This window comes from Anabas testudineus, chromosome 16 (assembly GCF_900324465.2).
Source record: "Anabas testudineus chromosome 16, fAnaTes1.2, whole genome shotgun sequence".
In the NCBI taxonomy this organism is placed as follows: domain Eukaryota; kingdom Metazoa; phylum Chordata; class Actinopteri; order Anabantiformes; family Anabantidae; genus Anabas; species Anabas testudineus.
This window is the reverse complement of record NC_046625.1, coordinates 7,467,775-7,492,521: the sequence shown is the minus strand read 5'-3', so window position 1 is coordinate 7,492,521 and position 24,747 is coordinate 7,467,775. Positions and strand designations below refer to the sequence as shown.

General features: G+C 38.7%; 1 protein-coding gene across 1 annotated transcript in view; it reads left to right on the top strand.

Moving 5' to 3' along the window:
* Nucleotides 1–23,169, top strand: part of LOC113168910 (glutamate receptor ionotropic, kainate 3) — a 77,340-nt gene extending 54,171 nt beyond the window's left edge. The window contains exons 9-16 of the mRNA XM_026369979.1: nucleotides 1,295–1,408; nucleotides 4,312–4,515; nucleotides 9,326–9,549; nucleotides 13,482–13,600; nucleotides 18,605–18,822; nucleotides 21,408–21,633; nucleotides 21,849–22,099; nucleotides 22,844–23,169. Of these exons, the coding sequence (XP_026225764.1) occupies nucleotides 1,295–1,408; nucleotides 4,312–4,515; nucleotides 9,326–9,549; nucleotides 13,482–13,600; nucleotides 18,605–18,822; nucleotides 21,408–21,633; nucleotides 21,849–22,099; nucleotides 22,844–23,038 (1,551 nt within the window). The 3' untranslated portion in view covers nucleotides 23,039–23,169. The remainder of the gene's footprint in view (nucleotides 1–1,294; nucleotides 1,409–4,311; nucleotides 4,516–9,325; nucleotides 9,550–13,481; nucleotides 13,601–18,604; nucleotides 18,823–21,407; nucleotides 21,634–21,848; nucleotides 22,100–22,843) is intronic.
* Nucleotides 23,170–24,747: the final 1,578 nt, after the last annotated feature.

Sequence of the window (24,747 nt, the reverse complement as noted above, 5' to 3'; positions counted from 1 at the left end):
CATCTTCTTATTGTGTGTCTGACAAATCCTTCACTCAAGCATATTAGCGTTGATCCAGCAGTGTGCTGCAGATTGCTGGATTTCTTTTTTTTTTTCACCGTGTATATCCATGGAATCGGCTTTAACTATTTGAGCCTGTTAAGATGTGGACTTTTCCCAACTAATCCATTGTAATTGAATATTAGCCCCAGTTTGAGCTTTTGCTGGAATTATGAACAGGTTCTCAGAGTGCTACTTTCAGTCAATGCCAGCGTGCTCAGGAGGGTGAAATGAATGTAATGCTCTCCGTCTGGTTGCATGAGTAAATAACTTTTAAATCAAGTCTTTTGCTAATCATGTTTAATGAATTGAGCTAATTGTAATTGGGTACAATTTCAAAGAATTTTGCAAAGCGGAAAGCATTCAGATATTTTTTAAAATTTCTCTCCTGGAGTCCTGTTTAGTTGCGTGACAAGCTGTAACTAATGTGCTTTTCAAATTAGAGCATATGCCTCTCTCTGGATTAGGCAAGGAGGACATTAACAGGCGTTTTTCATGCTTTTTTGTGGGGGGTTGTATGCCTTTAAATGGATCCACCTCGAGCACAAGCCCCTGTGAATATTAAAAGCTGTGTCTGTAGTGATAGAGAAAGCAGGAAAGATGGGAGGAGGGTTCGGTGGAGGGCTCGACTTGCAAATAGAGATTGTTACCGACAGCCACAGGACTATTTGTGCTAATGATATGTTCCAGAGTGTGTCTCTACAATATGCAGAGCTTTTTGCTTGAGGGCTTCTTGCATGTGTAACTCCTTTTATTTGTTCAAATCTCTTGGCTTATCTTACTGAGACAGCAGAGAAAAATTACTTTCACCATCTAGTCCAACCAGCAACCCCATGCTGTAACATCATGCAAATCAACTGAACCCTTTATGCAATATTTAATATTTTTAATAATGACTGTTTGTTTAGAATTGTTGTTTAGTCTTGTATTTCTTTTCGAAATAGTAATTGAGTAATCTTGCAATCTACAGTATTTTCTCAGTCTTTTAAGTATTTTGCCTAAACATCAAAAGATTCCAGTTTCTTTGATTTGCCCATCATGCTTGATTTATTTCATGACATACACATAACTATCTCTTGCTTTCCAAAACACCGTGGCCTGCTGATATTAAGGTGACTCAGCCAATCATCTAATGCTGCCGGAAATGTGTTCAACCCGGCACTAATGTGACAGACCGGTTGGCGGAGGAGTCTGCTGGGTCACGGCCCACCAACAGACACAAAACACTTAGCTACACACTTTTCATCTTCTGCAGGTGGGGAAATGGAGTGCGTCGGGAGGTCTTAACATCACTGAAGTGCCGAAGCGAAAAGGGATGAACATCACAGATTCTCTGGCTAACCGCTCCCTCATCATCACCACCATCCTGGTAGGTCACATGTCTGGCCTGGTGTAAAAGATGTCCTATCCTTTATGTCTCCTCAGATCTTTTCGCAGCTAATAACCCGGAATTCAAGCTTCGAATAACATCTTATATTTAACTTCTTCCAGGAGTGATGTTGCAAAGTAGAAAGCAATGTATCAACCACACTTTACACTAAATGAAATATGTATCACTAGAAATAGACATACTAGTCTATTTCTAGCATGTTCTAGCCACATTCTTTTACCACAACAAGCATTATATAAGTAGCAATTAGTTGCATTTTTAATACCCTTTTATATGTATCTCTGTTGAAATTGAGCCATGTGGAAACATTAAAAAGTGAAAAATGGGGACAGCATTTATCAACAAAAATAAATATCTACCTAGCTATAGGTAGTAAAATCTGCCACTCAGTAACCACTGATTGTGTCAGATGGAAGTAAGAAGCCCAGTGTTCTCTACTACTGTCTAAAATCAAGAAGGTACCCTTTAAAAACGTACTAAGAATAGGAGACAGTAGTAGTAGTAATAGTACGTTCATTATCAACTGCATTTAAGCCACGTGAGAATCAAAAGCTTGACAGTCTTAGCCAGTGATCAGCAAACGGTCAATTATCCCATCTGTGATTTAGATGATATTTTAAAGTCACATCATGATCATGTTAAGTGAGACGGACTAGAGCGAAGAGAATTGGAAGAAGCACTGGGATACAATTAACTATTCTTGCGAATAGAATTAATTACATGTTCAAAAAGAACTAGGTCCCCCAGCTCCACACTGCTTTCATTTGGAGATCCCCAGTTGCATGTACTTAAGGCTGTCACTGGAAGTTAGGGTCTTTGTGAAGCTATCAGGGAGGTGCTGACACAGATGTTCCCTCCCTGCACCTTTTCAGGACAGATACACAAGTTACATGATAAACACTATCATTATGCCTATGTTGGACCACAAACCTATAATTATGACAAGTGAGGTCAAGGTGGGACATAATTAATGCCTATCAGATGCCATCTATGTTAACGCTTTCTCAAAGAGGAGAAATAGAACAAGGATTTAGATGGTACAATGTTGAACTACAGCACTAGGAAGGGCCAGCGTTTGCTGATTTAATGTTGTAGCAGGAGCACTGTTTGACAATTTAGTTGTGTTTGAAGTACTTTTGAAGGTTTCTAAATGCATTTAAATATTTCTGACACGTTACTTGATTTGCTGTTTCGTTGAGAATCATTAGTTTAAGATCATAAAACTGCCTACTTCCTAACTGCTGAAAAGAGCTCCAACTTTAATATCAATCTCGTCTCTTAGTATAATGACATTGCATCAAACTGATTCCAGTGATGCATGAACAAGGCGTCTGACAGCTTTATAGTGATAACTTTGTGAAAGAGATTAAGGCACTTAATGTGTTTTTCCCCCTTACATTAATTGTTTGCACTCCATTGCCTGTAATGTTTCTGCACAGGCCCACCTCCCTCCTCTTTCCGTTATGCACGCCCATGCTGCGACTGTGAGGGTAGAACTGGTATAAACACTCTGATTTGTCCAAACCTTGGGGAATAGCAAGAATCGGAAGGCTAGAAACAGATGGTAATGACTTTTTCCCTTAACATGCAAACTTTTTGATCAAGTTAATTGGACAACTTGAGCAAAGTTTACAGCTTAGCACTTGCTCTGTAAATGCATTGTCATCAACTATTCAAAACGTTTTATTTAAGACGCCAACCTAATTGTTTTGTCCAAGTGCCATATTTTAATAGCAGAAAAGTAAAGATCTTTATCATTTTTTCAGGGCATTTTAAGTTATTTAGAGTTCATGAAATAACTAATATCTTGCTTTATGTTAGCACGGTTTACACTAATCTTTACAAGCAACTAGAAGTGTAACAGTCCACATGCCACTTGAAGTTGTATTCTTGTTGCCCTCACCTCCACCCTGACCACCTCTGCTTTTCCCCATGAAAAACAATTTCCTGAGGGAATAAAGACTGCTGTGGCTGCCCATTTTCTCCTCTTTGACTGTATCTTTTTTACTTAGTGCCACACAGGCTATAGTAGTTGTAAAAACCCACAAAGCAAGAGGTCACCTTCACTAGAGAATCAATTACTCTGCTTCTGAGCCTGGTTCGTAAATTATACATCTGGCTATTGGATGCAATACGTTGCATTACAGCCTTTGCATAAATGGACCAACATATATTGAAATGCACAGCGGGAAATGCGAGTCCATCTGGTGGGGAAATGGTAACAGGCGCTAAATAAAGGAAATCATTTATGAGCCATTCTATGTTAGTCATTGTCACTGCAGGCATCAGCTCAGTTGCTATCCCTCTGAGGTTGGTGACAACTGATGAAGGCAACATCGTGGGCATGTTCCACTTCACTGCGGCATTCTGTTCCTAATCAAGCTTTTATACAGCTAAAATTATGAGCAGCCAGGCAGGATATTAAAGGCCAGTAAAGAGTGTCAGCTACCTGACCATAAAAATCAACCAACCTGTGCACTGGCTATATAGGTCAACGCACAGCAGTATAGTGGAAATGGTAGGTTTAGTTAGCTCAACACTGCAGGCACAGTCTAAACATTATGTCTGTATGCATTACCATCACTATAGCAAATCCTGGTTACAGCTTTGAAATTGAAAACATCTTTACTTACATTGTATTGTTAAATTAGCTCTGGTCTTCTTTCACTAATACATCAGTGTAGGAAAAGCATCAGCCTTCTTTCATATTTTATCACTCCCCGTATCCTCACACTGAACTCGAATCTGCTGTCACTGCATGTTAAATGCAACAGCAGCTCAACGGCTCAGATCACTTTGCTTCAATTAGGTGCATGTGCTGAAACAAATTGAAAAAGCTGACCTCACCATTGCTTTTCATTTGATCTTTTGGGTCTGTGCAGGAGGAGCCATATGTCATGCTTAAGAAGTCTGACAAGGCGTTGGTTGGGAACGACCGTTTCGAAGGATTCTGCATCGACTTGCTAAAAGAGCTTGCCAACATCCTGGGCTTCACATATGAGATCCGTTTGGTGCCTGATGGGAAATATGGCTCTCAGGATGACAAGGGCCAGTGGAATGGCATGATCAGGGAACTTATTGAACATGTAAGTTGCACCTCATATCAGTCAGATTAAATATTCAGATGATATTCATACTTCTTCACCTTTTTCTCAAATAAATAGTTTGACATTTGGGGAAACATGCTTATTTGCTTTCGTACCAAGAGTTAGATGCAAAGGTTGATAGCACTATTGTGTCAGTGCAGTAAATATAGCTGGAGGTAGCAGCCAGTGAGCTTAGCTTACCAGTTGCTGGGCAACCAGCCAAAACTCCCAAAAGTTAGTGCTTCCAGCTAAGCAACAGTCCTGTGCATAACCCATTAAAAACGTCAAACTTCTATTTTACGCTGGTTGACAGATCTATTAAACAAATGAGGTATAACATTTATATAATGATGTGAGCTTTAGAGGTTCTGGCCAGAGGATTTTTGTGCCACGTCTGAGTTAAGCTACATATTTATTGTACAGACATGAAAATGGCATCAATGATTTTACTTCACTCTCAGGAAGAAAACAAATGAGCGTATTTGCCACTACTTCATCATCTGATGTTGAATGAATTGCATATTTCTCACGCACACTTTTCTATATATTGCAATCCAGTCGTTTTACATCACCATACTGATGCAGCTCCCTATACTGTGAAAATGTGTCACGTCACCACACAAACTTACAAAACCATTCAACTGAACTGAATTGCAGGTTATGTCCTTCATGTGGACAGTGATATAGTTAAGACTGAGTACAAGTCAGAAAGAGCCAACAAAGCTGTCAATTACATTTATGGCACAATTATGTCAAGGTTGCCTAAAGTTGCAGGTGTACTGATGCCATTCACCAAGGGGAATGAAAAAAAAAAAAAACTTCCTTTAGCTGGATAGACCCGTTATCTAGGATGACCACGCAATACTGCATATACGAGGATGCAGAAGAAAACACCAGCAATCATCTTGCTGAGGCATAGCGGGCAATCACAGCTGTCTGTGTCAAACCCAAAGCCTCAGTGGCCATGAAACAGCCCCACATTGGAGTGATGGTGGCAATTCTCTCCTGGCATTTCATAAGTGCCCCTGTCAGTGCTCTCTCTTTGTCCTGAGCCCCATCGGGTCAGCACTGTACTCAGCTGAAAACTTGTAATAGCTTAAGTGGCATTTAGTGCAGGGAATCGTATGGCAGGAGTCAATGGCTTGGTGCTGAAAGGGTTGGGAAAGGTGCACTCGCACTGCAGCACTTTATTTCTCCACCCAGGCTTTTTGCTAGATCCATGTTGATAACAATAACCTTGAGGGGAACAAATGGATTAGTAAAGGCAGAGAATTCTGGCACGAAACGGAGATGCATGACTCCATCATTAAACAGCATAAAACGCTCTTTGTATTAGTCTGTAGGGAGATGGTGCAGGTGGTGTCTTTTTGTGAGCTTACAGTCAAATGGAAAAAATTTGTGTTTGTGGCATGAGGTTTAGATGTGTTTTGTGAAGATGCAGCATCTGGTGATTGAGACCTCTGGACTCACTTAAATGTGAAAGCAAGCTGTTGAACACTCGGTGTATAAACACCAATGTCTAGCTCCAAATGGTTTATAGCACTAGAAGGTAAAGCAGACAAAATCGGACATTTTTAGTTCTATTTTCTTTGCAAATAGCAGCAGAAGTGGAGATTAGAATCTATACTGTTAGTTATTGCTTTTATTGCTCCTTATCACATGACCAAGGATGCATGACATCTTCTTTGTGGATTTTTAGCTGGTTCCATTTTGTGGTCTAGTGACTTCCTTGCCTCTGTTGGTATGGATAAGCTGATCGTGATTCAGCAGACCTGAAACATAAACTTTATGGCAAGCTCAAGAGATCTGACCCTGGAATGAAAAGATGCCAGTATGTCTATAGATTTCATGAGACTTGACCACTGAAGCTTGGTTTCTCCTTAACTATAATAAGGATTGAGTACTAAATTTCTATCTTTTATTTATGTATTTGATACAAAGTGTTTTTATAAAACAATATGAATGAGGTACACAAAGCAATAGAGAGATAAAAGTATATGGCTACTGTTATAGTTGTTATCTGTTCATACTTTCTAGCAACCTCTTAAAAACCCACTGCCCCCTCAGTGTAACACATAGTTTACTCAGGATCAATGGCTTTCCTTGAAAAAGGACTATGAAGGGTATGATGTTTGATAAGGTCTGGTCTACTGTAGAAACCAAGGAAAACAGTGAAAATGGTTCTGAAACATAAAACTATCGGCAAGGAGAGCAGCTACAGTATTTTACACAGCCACATTATTTTTAATAGGACAACGTTTGGGTTTCAATATCATTTGGAAGTCTGTATTCATCTGTAGTTCATCGGTGCCTGTGTGTATTTTTGCCTTTTACTTTGTTTTGGTATGAGTGATACTGTTATGTGATTTACTCCCCATGTGGCTGCCAAGTGCAACGATTTAGCATAATGTAACATACGGTCCTTTACTTTGCTGTGTGTAGTCACAGAACTCACTACAGTGCCAAAGGGCATTGTGTGGAAGGTGCTAAATGATGCAACAGGCCTTGTTAAACTTGATTTAGTCACAATAGATGATCACTTTAATCATGCTGTGTTGAAAATGTTAATAGCATGCTTAGCACATCATTTGTTTCTGTCATGGCAATTAATCTTTGCTTTGACAGATATACTGAAAGGTTACAACCAGCCCACATCCTTGTAGTCTAGTGGATTAAGGTATGAATGCAAAGCTACAGTATAGTACTGTATTGTGTCCAAGTAAAACTCACATATTTTGCTATTTTCTGTTCATCTAGGGATTTTTAGATTGGCAGCTCTTGACTACATGCACACTGACAAATGTGATTTTTATCTAAGACAGCAGAATAACCTAGTGCTGAGTGGCTGACACATAGCTGCAAGAGCACAAGTTCAACTGCAACAACAGCAAACACTTCTGTCCCGGCTGCCAAACTACCTTTGAGTAAATCATTTTTCCGGGGTGCCACACTCTCAATGTGCTGCTTATGCAAAGCAACAACTTCTTGACTGCACTGTGTTTACTTGATCATTAGCTCTCTGTATATTTTGATGCGAGACTATGCAGGTTCAGTTAAAAATAGCTGAACTGTTGTATGTTGTAAGCACAGAAATATCACCTTCATAATATCAGGTTTAATAAATGTGTATACAACTGGCCAAGCAGTATCATCAGTATCCCTATATATGGTCTGTTATCCACAGTGTCTTTGCAATTATACACTTTTCACTGTAACAAAATGGAGATGATCATAAAAAGAAAATCAAGTAACACAATGCTACAAAATGAATGTGCTAAACAGCTCTTATATCAGGATTGTGTCTGCATGCTCTTAGATGCAATTAGACTGTAGCACGGTGTGGCGAAATGTTTGCTAAGGGATAAAACATTGGGTGTAAGCAGTATGTAATTACTGCATGTATGAATACAGAATATTAGAGAATATCGACAGCACAGATTGAAAATGTGTGGCATCATGTTAGTTGTAACTTTGTGAATCCTCCAGGCTGTCATCAGGTGAGAAGGTCCGGAGGGAAGCACTACTAAGCCCACCATCTGCAAACCCAGATAACACCAAGCCATGTAGCACGCAGCAGGGCACTATCAGGTTATCTTGCCTGTGCCCAGTTTGTGTGCCTAGGCAGTAAGCAGAACAAGGACATGCGCCATGTATATTAGCCCACCCCAGGGATGTCTGGAATCGCATGCTGGTTGATCTTCCGGCTGAGTGGCAGGTTGGTTCAAAGCTGCAGTTGGCAGCAGAGAACACAGGGAGCAGTATGTGATGTACACATCTGAATAGTTTAAGAGAGACAGCTGATGCACTGCAGGATGCAATGGTTTTCCCATCTTTCAATCTCCTCACAGGCCACAGTTTTTGTATTTAGCCTCCATGGGAGCCATGACCACAGGGCCATGTAATCAGCAGCATTACATATAAAGTGAAAATGTTTTCTGTCAGGCCCTTGTTTATTGCATTGCAACACTGATTTATTAATGTGTTTAAAAACAGGCAAGATGCCATAGAATACATCAGTTCACAAGTGGATAGCAGGAAACTCTCCCATGTTCTGGAGGTTTCTGTTTCTGTAACCGTAAGTTTCAGTTCCTTTGGGATAAGCGCTCATTATTTTGCATAAAGTACAAAAAAAACACAAGATCCCATTTTGCTTGGGGAAACTGCTATACAGCAAACTGTTACATGAACAACCATGTTCCCCTCCCACCACTCAGTATGAAGGAAGTTAAGAAAGCCTCCCTTTGTGCGTTGTGTCGTTTCTTGGAGGAAAGAGGTATCCGAGCGTGAACCAAGCAGCTGGTTTCATTAACCTCCTGTCCAGCCATGGTGCAGGGGAGATGTGGAGGCCGCCAATATAAATGGTAACCTTCTGAATATGGAGTTATACACATAAGAGCTGACTGCAATTTATCGGTCATGCTCTGCTGTGTCTGTTACATAATGCTATATGGTGTTATATGTCATTCTAGTGACACTAACAAATATAATAGCTTTACAGACAGAACTGCCTCTGATAATCGAGAAGAATTTATTTATCTTTTTCAAAAGGCACGTTTCATTATATCGTTCTTAAAGAGGATAACATCACCATATATTGGGAACGACAAAGTCATATCATATGTTCTCCATCCGTGCTTTTGTGTCTCTGAGTCTTTGAGCACTAAACTCAAGCGGATAACTGTGAGAATGGCATAAACTGCTTTCTGACTGACAGAAATTGCCACATCTACTCGGTCGCACTGCTAGTTTAGTTAGAGGAACACTGGCGATATGACAACAGTTTACTTTATGTTTTGTCTTTCCCCTACAGAGAGCAGACTTGGCAGTGTCTCCTCTCACCATCACCTACATGCGTGAAAAGTTTATTGACTTCTCCAAACCTTTCATGAGCATGGGCATCAGTATTCTGTATCGCAAACCCAATGCCACCAGCAATGGCTTCTTCTCCTTCCTGAACCCCATGACTCCCGACATCTGGGTCTACATCCTCCTGGCCTACCTGGGTGTTAGCTGTGTCCTTTTTGTCATTGCCAGGTAAGTGCAAAAAGTTTCCTGCTATTTAACCTATCAGCCCTTGACACATTTCTTCATGAGGTCTTACAATAGACATAGTAATTTACTCTGTTATCAATGCAGGCTGAGATTCAAGTACCCCAGCCAATTTTTTTATATTGTGTTAGCTGCTGGGTAGTGATCACGGCAGTTATGTCTGCATGGGCTCTCTAGAGCTCAGCAGGAGGAGGAATACCATGGAAAAAAAAACCCTCCAGTTTTTAATTCCAGTTGTGAAGTCCCATTCACTGTGCAAGTTCTGGTTTCCTGTTTGATGTCTTTAGAATTTCCAATGCAGCTTTAAATTATGTTGCTAATTACTGATGCAAAAAAAGGGTAACTTATATTTCAAAGGACAAAAAGGGAAAGATATAAACACCTGATGTAAAATTACATCAGGCGGCTATTTATAGTTGAACATGAGCATTTTCACATTACTGATGAAATTCCTGGCAGTAATGACTGATACAGTTATTATGTATGGATTATCTGTTTGATTGGCTGAAAAGCATCTCGCTTTTAATTTTTTTGGTCACGAATATGATGAATATCCTGTTAGTATCATTGTCAGTATTTCCTGCTGCTTCTCATGCAAAGTGGTGCTTGAGGAAGTTCTAGAAAAGCAGAATTTGAAAAGAGTTCGGGGGCTTGAGAGCAAACAGCTGCACTCCTCTACCCTCATTCGTTGTTGTAAGACCTAACAAATTCTGGAGTGGCTTCACATAAGTACAAAATCATCTTAAATTGTTGCATCGTTTTTTTGGAGGCCGGCCTAGATAGCTGAAGTGCTGTATCTCTAACAGTACACCGTGTGAGCATTGAACAGAGACCAGTGAACAATTAGAGGGCTACTTCAACACAAGTAGGGAAATCTAAATGCTGGACAGAGGTGACAGAGCTTTACCAACAATAGCAGGCATACAAAAACACTTTAATTTGGCCTTTCAAAAGCTTCAGTGAACCATTATAATTATGCTGCTATGTTTGTTGTATTTATTTGTCTAAAGACATGCAGGTAACCTAAATTGAACTGTAATAGTCATGCCTGTAGAAAAAGACTAAGAGCATACACCTTAAAACTAAGATGATGATGATGTGCAGACAGAATTTACTTTGCCCCCTACATAAAAGATATTACTCTAAACCTGGACAGATGCACTGATGTAGATAAGGATTTGTGCCCCCTAAGTATACAATGATGGGGTTCCTGACACTGCATACCTATGTGCCATAATAGCACAGACTCTGGGTTTCACTTCACTTTCCATGTTTAGTATACAACTGGCACAAGTGAGGCACAGACATTTCTATATTCTTACATTTCTTTGGCTATAGGCATTATTAACAATGTGCTAATGAATGATCATATTTATAGCTGACTGTATGATGCGTCTTTAGGTCGCATACCTGTGATCTTAACTATTGCCACTGAAAATAAATCATCCAGAATGGAATCATATGAAACAGAACTGATTAAAAAAAAGAAGTGTGAAAATTAATATCATTTAATGACTGGCAGCACTGCACCATTAATGGACAGTGCATGTTTCATCACTTGGCTAGAAAAGCTCAAATTTAATGCAATGTTTGGGAATGCAAATGGTCGGCTCTTGGCAGACCAGTAAAAGTGCTGTTCTAGCAGAGAGTTTTGTATAGGGTCAGTCGGCAGTGCTTGCCAACACAACCTTTTTAGAAAACAAGGGGAGAAAAGCATTGAATCAGTGTAGTTGTACACTGCCCGTCCAAAACAAAAGTCACCACCTGAATTTAACTAAGCAAGGAGACCATTGGGTAAATACTGCATGGAGGATTATATTTAAATTGGCAAGTTATTTAACCCTAACAAATTATTGGCATGAATCAAGCAAAGAAAACATCAAAGGACATTGCTGAAACTAAAACTGGCTTAAGAAGAAGCTCATTTGGTCTGTTCCAGGGTAAAAAGGCTCAAATTGTGAAAGAGAGTTTCAGGGAGCATGACACATCATTGTAATACATGGATTGGCCACCACAGAGTTCAGACCTTAACCCCATTGAGAATCTTTGGGATGTGCTGGAGAAGACAGCTGTTCGACTCTTCCATCATCAACACAAGATCTTGCAGGAGCTTATCGAAACAATGCCATGATAAATGTGTTCCGTAATCAAAGCTATCTAGTCCAATGAAATATCAGTGACTTTTTTTTGGACAGGGAAGTGTGTTTTTCAGTTTGGATGTGCACCAAGTCTCTCCTATTTTTTCTGTGCCCTTTAACTATCACATATTATTTCAGCATGACTATTAATTTAACATTAAAATAAAACAAAATTAGACTGAAGTCATTAGCAGAAATGGAAGGAAGTACCATATTTGTACAGCTGCTGCCCAAGGCCTCTCTGATGTCTGTAAATGATATTAGGGACACATGAAGTGGAAATGTTAAGATAAACGCTGTGAGATGGAAACACATGAGTATATTTTACAGAAGTCATCTTAATAAGCAAGAAACAACGCTTCAAGGCAAACCAACATGGGGTAAAAACATCCTCTTATTGAACATCAGTTCGGATTTCTAATTGCTTAACTAAGATAAGAAACGCTTGAATAATGGCTGGGGAAACACTCCATTACAAATCGCTTCGTTATTAACCATCAGTCCTGTTCAGTGTCTGATTGAAATAAACTATTTCTAAATTAAATGTATCCATCTTTCAAACAATAAAAATTAAGTCAAAGCTATGTTGTAGTCTGGTCCCTCAGAATAGTGGATTCCAGTGCTGTGGACCCTTTTAGTTACTCATTTAATATTTTTTATTTTATTCTCATTAGCACTTTCTACAATATCATCAGAATAACAGATGTATGCCACATTTGATAGAGATATTATCTGCACTCTGAGGAATCCAATTTTACTCAGAATAAAGTTTTTTTACGTTTTATAAATACATTTCAAAAGGGGTAGATGTAGTGACATTTAGCATGTTTTATCTCAGCATCTGAAAATGAGTTCTGCAGTGAAGGTGTACAGCATTTTCAGCAGGTGTCAAACTAAATGGCAGAGATATGGGGAAATGCATGTTTTATGGTTTCATGGGACTTTAAGAGCAGCCTTCATACCTCAAATTCTCAAACATTGCATTTTATACCTTCTGAAAATGTTTATTTTTGTGCTTCATTGGTCACCTTTCACAACAAAGCACATTAGGCATAGCTCAGTGCATTTCCAAAGGTGAGGCCTGAAAATAAGGACCAGTTAAAAATGTTTTGACGTGACATTTGATAATAAATTAATGTTTTTATGCTTATAAAACCTTTTGACTCCACACATGTTACTGGGACTAATGGATCTATGCGATCCATCTACAAAAGAAAATCAAAATAAAACACACACGCAAAAACTACAACCTTCAGCTCTACCATTTGTTTGCCGTTTTTCCAGCAACGAGGCTCCGATAGACCAACTCTAGGTTGACTACACAGCACCAATTGACAGATAATCAATTAATGTTCATCACGTGGACAGATGTGCAGCTCTAAATCACTGCTATTGTTTGTGTATGTTTGCATACACAACATGTTTGTCACAGTTTTATAAGATAATAATTCATGAAGGTTGTGTTTACTGCATGTAAACTGCTCCTTTAAAGAAAATCAATCAACAGTGTTTTAAGTACTGCCGAGCACTGTCCTGCATCTGGACAGCAGCTCTACTGCTTTGTAAAGCTCCCAACACTAGTTTTGTTACTGTGAACCAACGGTGTAACTCTAAAATAGCTGTGATTCTCAGAATAGCTCCAACACTATTATGATTCAGTTTTATGAGAATCTCCATGTGGAAGGCTTTCAAGAAGGATACAGAGGAGATGTTTTGTTTCAGATCTCATAACCGGCAAAGATTTAAAAACAGCTTCACAATTTCCTGTGTTGTTCCCAGGTTCAGCCCGTACGAATGGTATGACGCCCATCCCTGTAACCCAGGATCAGATGTGGTGGAGAACAACTTCACCCTGCTTAACAGTTTCTGGTTTGGAGTCGGTTCCTTAATGCAACAAGGTATAGTGGCGCACACATCCTCAACGCTGTCAAAAACAATACTATCACACCATCCTTTTCCTGTGCACTGCTAGCTCCCACTTTCTGCCTCTTTAACTGACAAGCTCCGTGATTTCCATTCCGTGACTGTTTCATAAGACATTTACTTGTCAAGAACAACTGCGAGCTCAGTCAAAGGCAGGCTGTTGTCACCTACCTGCTGTTCAAAAAAAAGGAAGAGTAGGTGTCAGGCACTTGGCAGGTTAGGAGGGAAAACACTGCCGCATTTATTTCCCCATAACACAGTGGCTGGCCCTGCTCAAGAGCTTTCACAATGCTGGGACAAAAGGGTAAGTTGAGGAACATGTCTGACAAATGCCAGCTGTCAGCCATGCTAGAACTGGCTAGTGTGATGTTCGCAGTGCTGTTTTACTTGCACTAAATATGACCTGCTGTACAGAATCCATATGCCTTACTCATAACTCTTCAACAAGCAGCTTTCTAACTATATGTCACTGCAACTTTGTTAAATGCAAATGAATAATTTTGAAACCAGGTGTCAAATTTATTTGGGATTCAAGATGTATTACCAACCCTCCCACTGCAGATTTAATTGTGTTTTTTGAAAAAAAGTCAGGGGAAAACAAATATGTTTTCACTTGCTAGGTGTCCCTTAAAGGGATAGGTAGGCAAATGAAAACCTAGAAATAACATAATGAAGTCAACTGTGGAGGAACAAGACCCAAGTAATAAAATGTTTAACCTCAATGTAACAAGACAAATCAAGGAGGCTTAGTGAGACCCGGCAGTGGATCTGTGCCCGTAAGGATAGCAAACACATTCAGCAATTCATTAAGCACAGAAGCTCGGCAGCACTCTTGTGAAACTGCATACCAGCTCTGCCAATTTGCCGGTGCAGGGAGAGAGCTAGGAGGGAAGGAGGGAGAGGAGAGAGAATCATAACAAAATGAGCTAGTTAGTTGGCTATATTATTGAACAAAACAGGAGAGAGTTTGCCATTACCATTCTCACTCTGGTTCAACGTTCTCTGTCAATACTAGTATCAGTGTTCCCCATATTTACAGTAGTTTAGTGAAGCAGCTGCTGTTAATCAGATCTCATTTATGAGTATAGTTTTTTCACACTGGAAGACTGAAGGAGAATCTCTGTTCCTGTGCAGGTTTTGTTGAACAAATATGCATATGACATAATTTTTAAATTGAGTAGTGCCAAATCAAATATCTTGACAGGGATATTAAACACATAATTTGTCTGTGTTTAGAATTGACACCCACTGATTCTGGTTTTCAGTGACACCCATTTGTGCTACAGTACCTCGTAACACATGCTGCACAGCGGTATCTGCAGCGAGGTGTATTTTGTCTGTGTCACATAAACAGACATCCCCTGCTTGTCTGCCAAACGCAGTGACAGCAGCTGAGATGGAAGCCATTTCCTTGACATGTTTAAAATGCAAATGGACGTGTTTGAGGAGATCCAAAAAAAAAATAAAAAAAATCTACCAGCTTGTCTGTGGGAGGGAGGTGTCATAGACAACAGAAAGAACACAAAATATGAGGAGGTGCAAAAGCAAACACTTTGTATACTTCTAATGCATTACTGGGGGTCTCAGTAGGCTTTTGCTCTCAACAAACATATGTCTGATCATTTCGTGTAAATTGGTTTCCCCATATAAAGTAATGTTTGATTTATGAGTGAATTTATACCCAGTCATCTTATTCTCAGTGTTATTATTTTTATAATATTACCAAGATAGATTTAAGCCTAAAATATTACATATACATTTTATTTAGTTCTTTATGGAAGAGCTAATCTGTGGTTGTATTATGTCTGTGCTTAAGAAACTTTGTCACTTCTTGGAATTCAGCTCAAGATTTATTCACTGTTGAGTGTCACTATTTAATCTCTGAAAGGGAGGTATTTAATTTGACAGCTCCATAGAGAGAATACCTCAGTGCAGGTAATCATTCTCATGAGAAAGCCCAGTCCTCTCATGTTGAGGTGAGCTGTTGGGGGTTTGGTGAAACACTCTAGGGCATCATGTTTAGACTACTACTAAATCCACAGAGAACAGCTTTCCCCCAGACTGACAATTCAAAAAGCATCATTAGATGCAGATAATTCTGTTCATTTATTCAATTACAATATAGTAATTAGCCAGACGTTTTCATCTGCAGCAACTTACAAGTATGGAACACACACCAGGAGCAACTTGGTGTGTTGCCCAAAGACACATGGGCAGCACATATCTGGATCCGAGGAGGCAGGGATTGAACCAGCTAATCTGTAATTAGTGGAAAAGTAATAGGCTCTTATCAAAAAGAGACTAGTCATGATCGCTTAAAAGATGTATGCTGTGGTGCAGCAGTGACTATACACAGTGTCTATATACAGAACATGTTTAATATGATCTCCCCTGTTGTACTGTATATACTGTAGTATCCAATTAGACATGAACGGACTACTGAGATTGGAACAATTCCAATAAACATTAAGCATTAAGACTTAGTGCCAAGTCTAAAAATTAGACAAAAAATTATCAACGTATTAAGTATTAACTCTGAATATTTATGCATAAGAAGGGAACTGTTGAAACAGCAAATGGAAACAGCCTTTAAACTCCGTGTTCGCCTTGATATATAAATCATAAGACTGGATGTGAAAATAAATCCATCAGGAGTTAAAAATACAACAGCACAGTTTCTTAGATCTCAACTGAAAGAATTTCCAAATATCAACTTTACTTTTTAACATTACTCAGAGATTAACTCTCAAACACTACTTTTGAACTACTTTATGACAAATGTACATTTTTTAGATTAATGTTGCTGAACCATGATATAGACCATTGTTGTATAGTTTGTCATTTTACATTTAAATCGTGCCATTAGTAAAATACTTTGGAGGAACCTAAGTGAAATTTTAACCTGTACTACAAATAATACATCAAATTGAAAATGTAGCTTGCAATTTTGCTCCTGTTTAGACTGCTAAATGCACAAGATAAAGTACAGTGACTGGATATCACTGTTAATGGTAAGCTAACACAACAACCATTATTAATAGGTTGTTTACTTAAACAAATACAATGACACCTACCTCATGTCATATTTCTATTATAAAGGATAGATTCACATTACAGCAGTAAAACTAATCATTATTCAAGATTAGTTGTACCCAAAATGTCAAAACATACAGTAAAATAAGTATTGTCACATTTATTTAGAGTTAGATGCGAGTTAGTAGCAAAACACGCCTCTGTTAGTTGATACTAAATTGAAAGCAGGGAACACAGTTAGCTTTTTATATGAGGGAGATTGATTATAACTAAATTCTTAATTCATATTTTGCCAACATAAATCCCACAAGACATTTGCACCTTTGTGTTTTCTAATAATATAATCTTAGGCAGTTATTTGTATCATTCATGTCAATGATCAGTGCAACACTGAGTGAGATGGATGTGATGTTTTGGTTACAGAAATGGCTTTTTTTCCTGAAAGAACACTTTTATTAAGAGTCCACCTTCAAGAAAATGTATGGCATATTGACACCATTTTATTTCCTTGGCACCATCTGACTGATCTGCTTTTTGTATTTATTAGAGTGTTCTGATGCAGCGCCATATACTGTTCCCTGCTGACAACAGCGCTTTATAGTGTGGAATTCAATCGAGTTACCCGTTGCTTCACTTCATTTGTAGCGCAACAAGAGAATGCATCTGGATCTTTCCTCTCTGAAGTCACAGTGAATTAAGGGATGCTACTGTCTTCCCTTGTTTGTAACCATGTAGAGTCTTTGTCAAACCACAAAGGACAAATCCAATCAAATTTGGTAGAAGAGGTTAAAGAGCTGACCACTCTGCCCCCCTTCTGTGGGCATGTTACTCTTCAGAATTGCCCTCATAAATCTTCTCAGTAAAGTAACAGAGTGCACAAAGCACAAGGGTATTTTAAAGGTTGTCAGAGATGAGATATAAAGTAACTTTAACACCAGTCAGTGAGCCATTGTAAACATAGTATTACTCAGCAGAGGACCACTCAAAGTCAAGGCTCATGCTGAGGTGTACTGTCAGCCTGCTTATATCTTGATTTTTTTTTTTTTTCATTTTTTTGTGCAAAATATGGTATTTTTTACATTCAGTAAACCTGGTGAGACATGGGATGGGAAAAATATTAGGAAAACAATTATAGTTGTCATTTGCATGACATAAAAATAACATAATTTTATCCATTGAACCACAATGTAATGTGTTGTTTTTTACTGATTATAGGTTATCTGATTGGCATGGCTCAACTCATATGCCAACTATTCACTAAAAGTTTCACTAACATAAGAGGATCAAATCCTCGCAAGATAAATCTAAGCTACTAACTTCAAGCTGACAGTTCATAAGCAGTAGAAGTAGCTGTTAAATATAAATATTACTTTGAATAGCTGCCTAATTAAAGGGTAGGAATCAAGCTCTTAGGGAGAATCTTCCAATTGTATAGAAAAGCTATCTTACATAAAGTGATAACAATGAAAGAAACAAATACTGCACTAGTTTTCTGTCACCTAATTAAAAGCTTTAGATACACATTATGTTCTGAATTAAAGGATATTTTGTTGTTAATGCAAGTTCAAAGCAACGTAAAATGATCAAGTCTGACAGTAATACCTATCACTGTGTAGTCTGTGAACGCTAAAAGCTGACATGACCTAGTAAGGTTTTGATGCCTAATGTAGAAGCCTGGACAACATTCAGTTTTACAGGTCTGGTCTGCCTTTTCTGAATTATTAGCTCAGAGATTGGCTAAGCTGCCAAACTGGCTTCATTTTCTATTTCCTCTCTGAGGGTGTACCTTAACCAACACCAGCAGCACTGCCAAGAACATTTGCAGGCTAATTAACAAAAATGCAAGTGGTTATGTTTCTACATTTGTTTAATTCAGTTACAGTATTGGCAGGTACTATTTAATCTAGATAATTGCTTAATACACTCTCACTTTGTGTTGCGTACAGGCTCAGAACTGATGCCCAAAGCTCTGTCGACTAGGATCATTGGTGGGATCTGGTGGTTCTTCACACTCATCATCATATCATCTTATACAGCTAATTTAGCAGCTTTTCTCACTGTGGAGAGAATGGATTCACCGGTGGACTCAGCCGACGACATTGCCAAGCAGACCAAGATTGAGTATGGTGTGGTCAAAGATGGTGCTACCATGTCCTTTTTCAAGGTATAGTGCACTAATCACAAACCTCAAAATTCTACTTCTGCACTCCTCTGCACCGTTTGATGTGTTCCTCCATAATTATTTTATTATTCCGAAGTTTCAGCGTTTGCCTGCAGGGCCTTTAACTTTATTTTATTATTTCAAGCTTTGCTTTAGATGCTGCTGCTGGTACTGAATAACACATAGAACCAAGTTGCACTTTCTCTAAGTAGGAAAATAAAATCAGTGCACATTTCTATTTAAGACAGTCCATAACTTTATGATGTTCCCTAGCAAGAAAGAAAAAAATAGTTTCTCCCAGTGCATCTGTCTACCCTAGTTTTATGCCCTCAAAATTTGTAGTTGAGCTCATACATAGTGTATTCTTCATTGTTGTTGTTCATCCTGCAACTTTGATTATGTAATTTCATCCCTCATACATTTAACATCAGTGGCATCTTGGAATTGTACACAATTGCTTAATAATAGCATTGCATGTCATGAATATTACAATAACTGTCTGATGCAGAACTGATTCACCTAAATCTACAGTAACTCACCTTGATGAGCATCTGAAAAGAAATCAACCTTAAGTTCTTTTCAATACCCCTATAAAAGAAAGTCAGATAACTGGTATTTGTGATTGTTGTGTCATAAATAAGAGACACAGGTGCCTAATTACCTCAGCGTTAAAAGGCTTGACGGCCCTCTGCTCCCTTTGCTCTTACAGAAAGACCTAATAATGTTGACTCAATGAGGCAGGAAAGCACAATAAATACTGAGGAGACCTGGGAGTAAATAAAGACTTTGCAGATGTACGCGACTGATGGATTTGATCTAAAATGGTTATGGTGACGTCCTAAATCAGTCTGTTTTTGTTCTCAGATCTATTTAATGTGCTGTTAGTTATAGATTGAGAGGCACGTAACTAGTCAGCATATAACTAATTTGCTATGTAGGAAATTAGATGGGGAACCTTGGGCAGAGCAGACTTTACATTATTGTGAGAGTTTGTGCTTGTTTAACAGGTCTTTCAATAAATAGTTTTTTATTGGCTTTTTACTTGCTTTTATCACACGTGTGGTAAAAAGTCAAGTGGAAGTTGTAAAATCTCACCTCACCTGGGTTTCCTCTGTTCTCCTGCCTGCTGTCTGCTCTGTGTGGAACAGCTGAGCTCTGCCCTCCATCACAGAGAGCAGACACTAAGGGGAGAGACTGGAGCTTTAATAGAGCAACTCCATTTTCAGATCTGCTAATCTTATTCACTGGTTTCTTCAAGTGCTATAAAATTATATTTTTATAATATAAATAATAATACAATAATAATAAAATGCATCAGGATGAGACTGGTGTGTCCAAATAACTTTTCATACTCATGTGCTACTTTTCAGTCATACAGTTGCAAAAAACTATGAACCTTTTGGAATTTTTTAGTTCTGTCTGGAAGAATGGTCTAAAATCCTAGAGGGTTTCTAAGGCATAAACCTGAAAAAATTAAAGTACTGATAATAATAATGTTATTCTAAGCAACATAAAATGAAACTGGAATAAATACATTGTGCAATTATACGCTTCCTCACCTCAAACTGTAAATACAGTATAATGCTAACTTCTACTAGATACAGAAAGCAATTCTCCAGAAAGCATTTAAGTAAGTAAAGAAGAAGAAAGTATTTTAGTGATATGATGGACCATTAGAGTAAGAGAAGACATCATCTAAACACTGTTTAACTCTGCTAAACACTACTGATACTGATGAAACAAACACGTTGCCTTACAAACCTAATCAGAGGTTCGTAGCCACTGTAGGCCAAAAGGCTGTCATATCACCCTGAAAGACCCCTGATGAGGAGCTGTTGTTTGTTAAATTGCAATGTAAGCAAGCCAAGTGCTTCCGAGGAAAGTAGCCTTCCCCTACTGCTGAAAGGTTGAAAGAAACAGACGTGATTGCAAGCCATTTTCCACCGTTAGCAGAGAGACTGGATCTCTACGGAGACCGTCTTTCTTGCAAGAACTTTTTGGAATTGGACTTTGCTGTAATACAAATCATCATCAGCTGAACTGAGGTACTATATGGTCTGTTTTCCTTTCTCAACTCATTTTCTTTCCTGGAAATAAGAAGAAAAAAATCACTTGATAAACGATAATTTCAGGTTTAGAAGGGGCTACCTCATAGTTACACATAATGGATGTCTTCTCATAATGGCATCTTTCACGATTTGATATGGCTTATAGTCTTAGACAGTAATTATCTAGGATTAGACATGGTATAAATGTGACCTCATATAAAAATGCATGAAATACCACATAGCCTGATGCAAGACTAATGGACAGGCATTCTGTTATTGCTGCTTCAGTGGCACTTATGACTATAGATAAAGCAAAGCTTCAATTTAATGCCCTTTAATTCTATGAAATCTGTTTCGTTACTGGATAAAAAAATCTGGACATGTCGAAATTGTGTTAATGTACTAATGGGTCATCTTTGACAGTTTTTCATCAGGCATTCGAAATCATCATGTCTAAATTCTTTCTAAAGTCTTCCTCAGTGGTAAAAGCATTGAATATTTTTAAACATCCTCTAAACTGTTCTTTACATGCTCCTACAGAAATCTAAGGTTTCTACTTTTGAGAAGATGTGGGCCTTTATGAGCAGCAGGCCAAGCACGTCACTGGTTAAGTCTATTGAGGATGGGATTCAGAGGGTGCTGAAGTCAGACTACGCCCTCATTATGGAGTCCACGACTATCGATTACATCACTAGGAGGAACTGTAACCTGACACAGGTGGGAGGAATCATCGACAGCAAAGGCTACGGCATTGGCACTCCCCTCGGTAAGGCCCGTGATTGACCACAGAATACATCTGAGGCACATGTAATAAAATATTCAATTTTTTCCTAAGTTAGTGAGGGTTTACACAACGAAGCAGCATTTTTTCTTTAAAGCATCTAGTCAGACAGTATGTCACAACATGTTTATGAACCTTATTATCACAGAATCCAGCTGGTGGTTCTTTCAAAGTAAAACAGGCCTTATGTTGCTTTTCAGGGTCCCCGTACAGGGACAAAATCTCTATAGCAATACTAAGTATCTTGGAGGATGGGCGCCTCCACATGCTGAAAGAGAAGTGGTGGAGTGGGAGCAGCTGCTTGGATGAAGAGCGTCGTGAGACAGGCCCCATGGGTATCCAGAATCTGGGTGGTATATTCATTGTGCTGGCATCTGGCCTGGTGCTGTCTGTGTTTGTGGCAATTGCTGAATTCATCTACAAGCTAAGGAAGACTGCAGAACGTGAGCAGGTATATGTCCCGATAAATCACTTGCAGACTGCTATATATTCATAATGTGATCTGTAGCCTCATTTGGATGGAGAAAAATTAATCTAACTCTAATTTAATTACTCTCCACTAGGACTGCAGTTTATTTCACCCTTGATTTTAGCAAAGATGTTTCTAACCATATCTTTTTTTGTTATATGTATTCCACATAGCTTCAAAAGCAAGGCTGTGCTATATTCATGGCTTTTAGTTCAAACATTTTATAAAAGGATTTGCATGCCTTTGGCTAATCCCTAAGAGTGCTTGGCTATAACACCACAACACTTACTTATTTTAACAGACATAATTGCAAATTGGAGCGTGGAGAATTAATCCATTATTAGTCATTGGAGATGTCAGAATAGCATGAACCCTTAACTGTTGTAAATTACTAATTTGAGTCATGCTAAGTGAGCAGTTGGCCGCATGCTCGTGCACCATACTTGTTCACTGACACAGCAACAGCAGTGAACTATAAGCAGGCTACATGTGGTGATGGTGCTGATGCGATTTGACATGGCTGACAGCCACAGATGCATGTGCACACACATATGTACGCAGCTGCATTAGCACAACATCAATGTTATATTCTAATGCATTTTGTGCTCTTTATAGACTGCCGACACTCTGCTGTCAGAACATTTTAAAGCTAAGGTATTTACCCCCCCATCCCTTTCCCCTCTTCTCCTTCTTGCTCCCCTTGCCACATCCTCCCTTTTTGCCCAGAGGTCTTTGTGCAGTGCCATGGTGGACGAGATCAGACTGTCCTTCACCTGCGAGAGGCGGGTGAAACACAAGCCTCAGCCTCCAGTTATGGTGAAGACGGATGCAGTGATCAACATGCACGCCTACAACGACCGACGACTCCCGGGAAAGGACAGCATGAGCTGCAGCACTGGGATGACTCCCGTGTTCCCATGACAATGTGTTCCCCCCAGGGCAAGAACCTCCTGAGCAATGTGTCAGGGTCGGTGCCGGAAACTAGAGACAATGGCATAGACGGGATCACCAGATACACCATTAACCACAGTGACATGGGGACACTAACAAAACATGGGCAACTCAAAATGGCAGCATCAGCCACACAGGTATGACAACATTCACCACTGTATTCCAAACCACAAGAAGTAAAAGAAGTACTTGGGGAAGGTTCTGTGAAATCAGTATGCCCAAATAATCAGTTTCAAGTCTGATGTTTACGTGCGCATCAAAAATATAAAAGAAAAAAAAAGGAAAAAAGAAAAAACATAAAAAAACAAAACAAGAAAACAACATTCAAGGAGTCCTCCATCAGTGAAAAGACTGAGAATATTATTAGAAAATATGGACTGAAGCAAGATGAAATGCTTTGAAAGGAATGGCAATAAATGATAGATATACATACAGTAAGAGGACAAGAACAGCAGTTTTCATTAGTTTTGTCACACATGAATATGATGATACTGAAATCTTACTTTTATCCTGTTGATTTACATAAACTCCTGAATTGCCTTGGACAGCAGAAAATATTGTTACCTCAGATGTGTTGTCTAGGCTTCAACAGCTAACGTTGGGTCATAATCTGCAGGTTATGAGACAAAATGTTTGGAAAACATGGTTCACAGGGACATTTATAACTTGTAGGAATATTCATTCAGTATCTGCAGTATCGTCACTGGGGGGGAAACTATAGCAAGATACAATTTTTCAGCAGTAAATGTGAGTTTGTCAAAGTCGTGTAATGTGTGTAATTAAATATATTGTTACACACAGGTAACAAATCATTAATGCAAACAAGCTGTAATGGGCAGATATCCATATTAAAAACAAGAGATACCATTATTGACAATTGGATTGTGTTGTACATGTATAAGTTTGTACGTGATTGAATTTTACATCAGTTCAACTGCCAAAGATCTGACCATTTAACAGAACTACACCCAGAGCAATGTGAAACGGTACTGCTCACTTAGCCTTTTAGTCAAGACCCATTTTGTGTCCAATGCAAAGCAAACTGGAGTGGTTTAAATAAGACTTTCAAGTGATCTTAATGAGTAATAATAAGAATAGAAACTGTTTTTGAACATTCCAGGGTAATATGTATCCAAAGAAAGTGGTATTTGGCACAGGACTGGATTGTGTGTGCTAGTTTTGTGAACCACCTCAGCTCAGATAACTGAGCACTGTAATGGAAAACAGCCACTGCTACAAAAAACAAAAACGAATGATTAAATATCCAGATCCAGTGGTTTTTTAAAACATAAATTTGGCTGCGTGTAATAAAGGAGAAAGTTGCCGAATTGAAAAATGATGAATATATGTGATTGAGTTTGAATCAGTTTAAATCAATTCTAATGGATCAAGGTAAACTGATCAAACGGTAGCAGTGGTGGTATGGAATAGGATGCAGCGCGTTAGAGTAAGCATTTTCTGTTTGGATTTTAGTTTAACAAGAAATTGTAAATCACTAAGTCAAAAAAGTAGGAAACTGTGATCTCAAAACTAAATTGCATTTTTTTCACATCTATTTAACTGTGACATGTCCATCAAACTACGAGTCTTCATCCACGTGTGGCGATAGGATCACTGAATGTCCCGAGTATGTCTGAAAAGGAAAAGATCTTAGAACCGTTACTTAATTTGTCATTGTG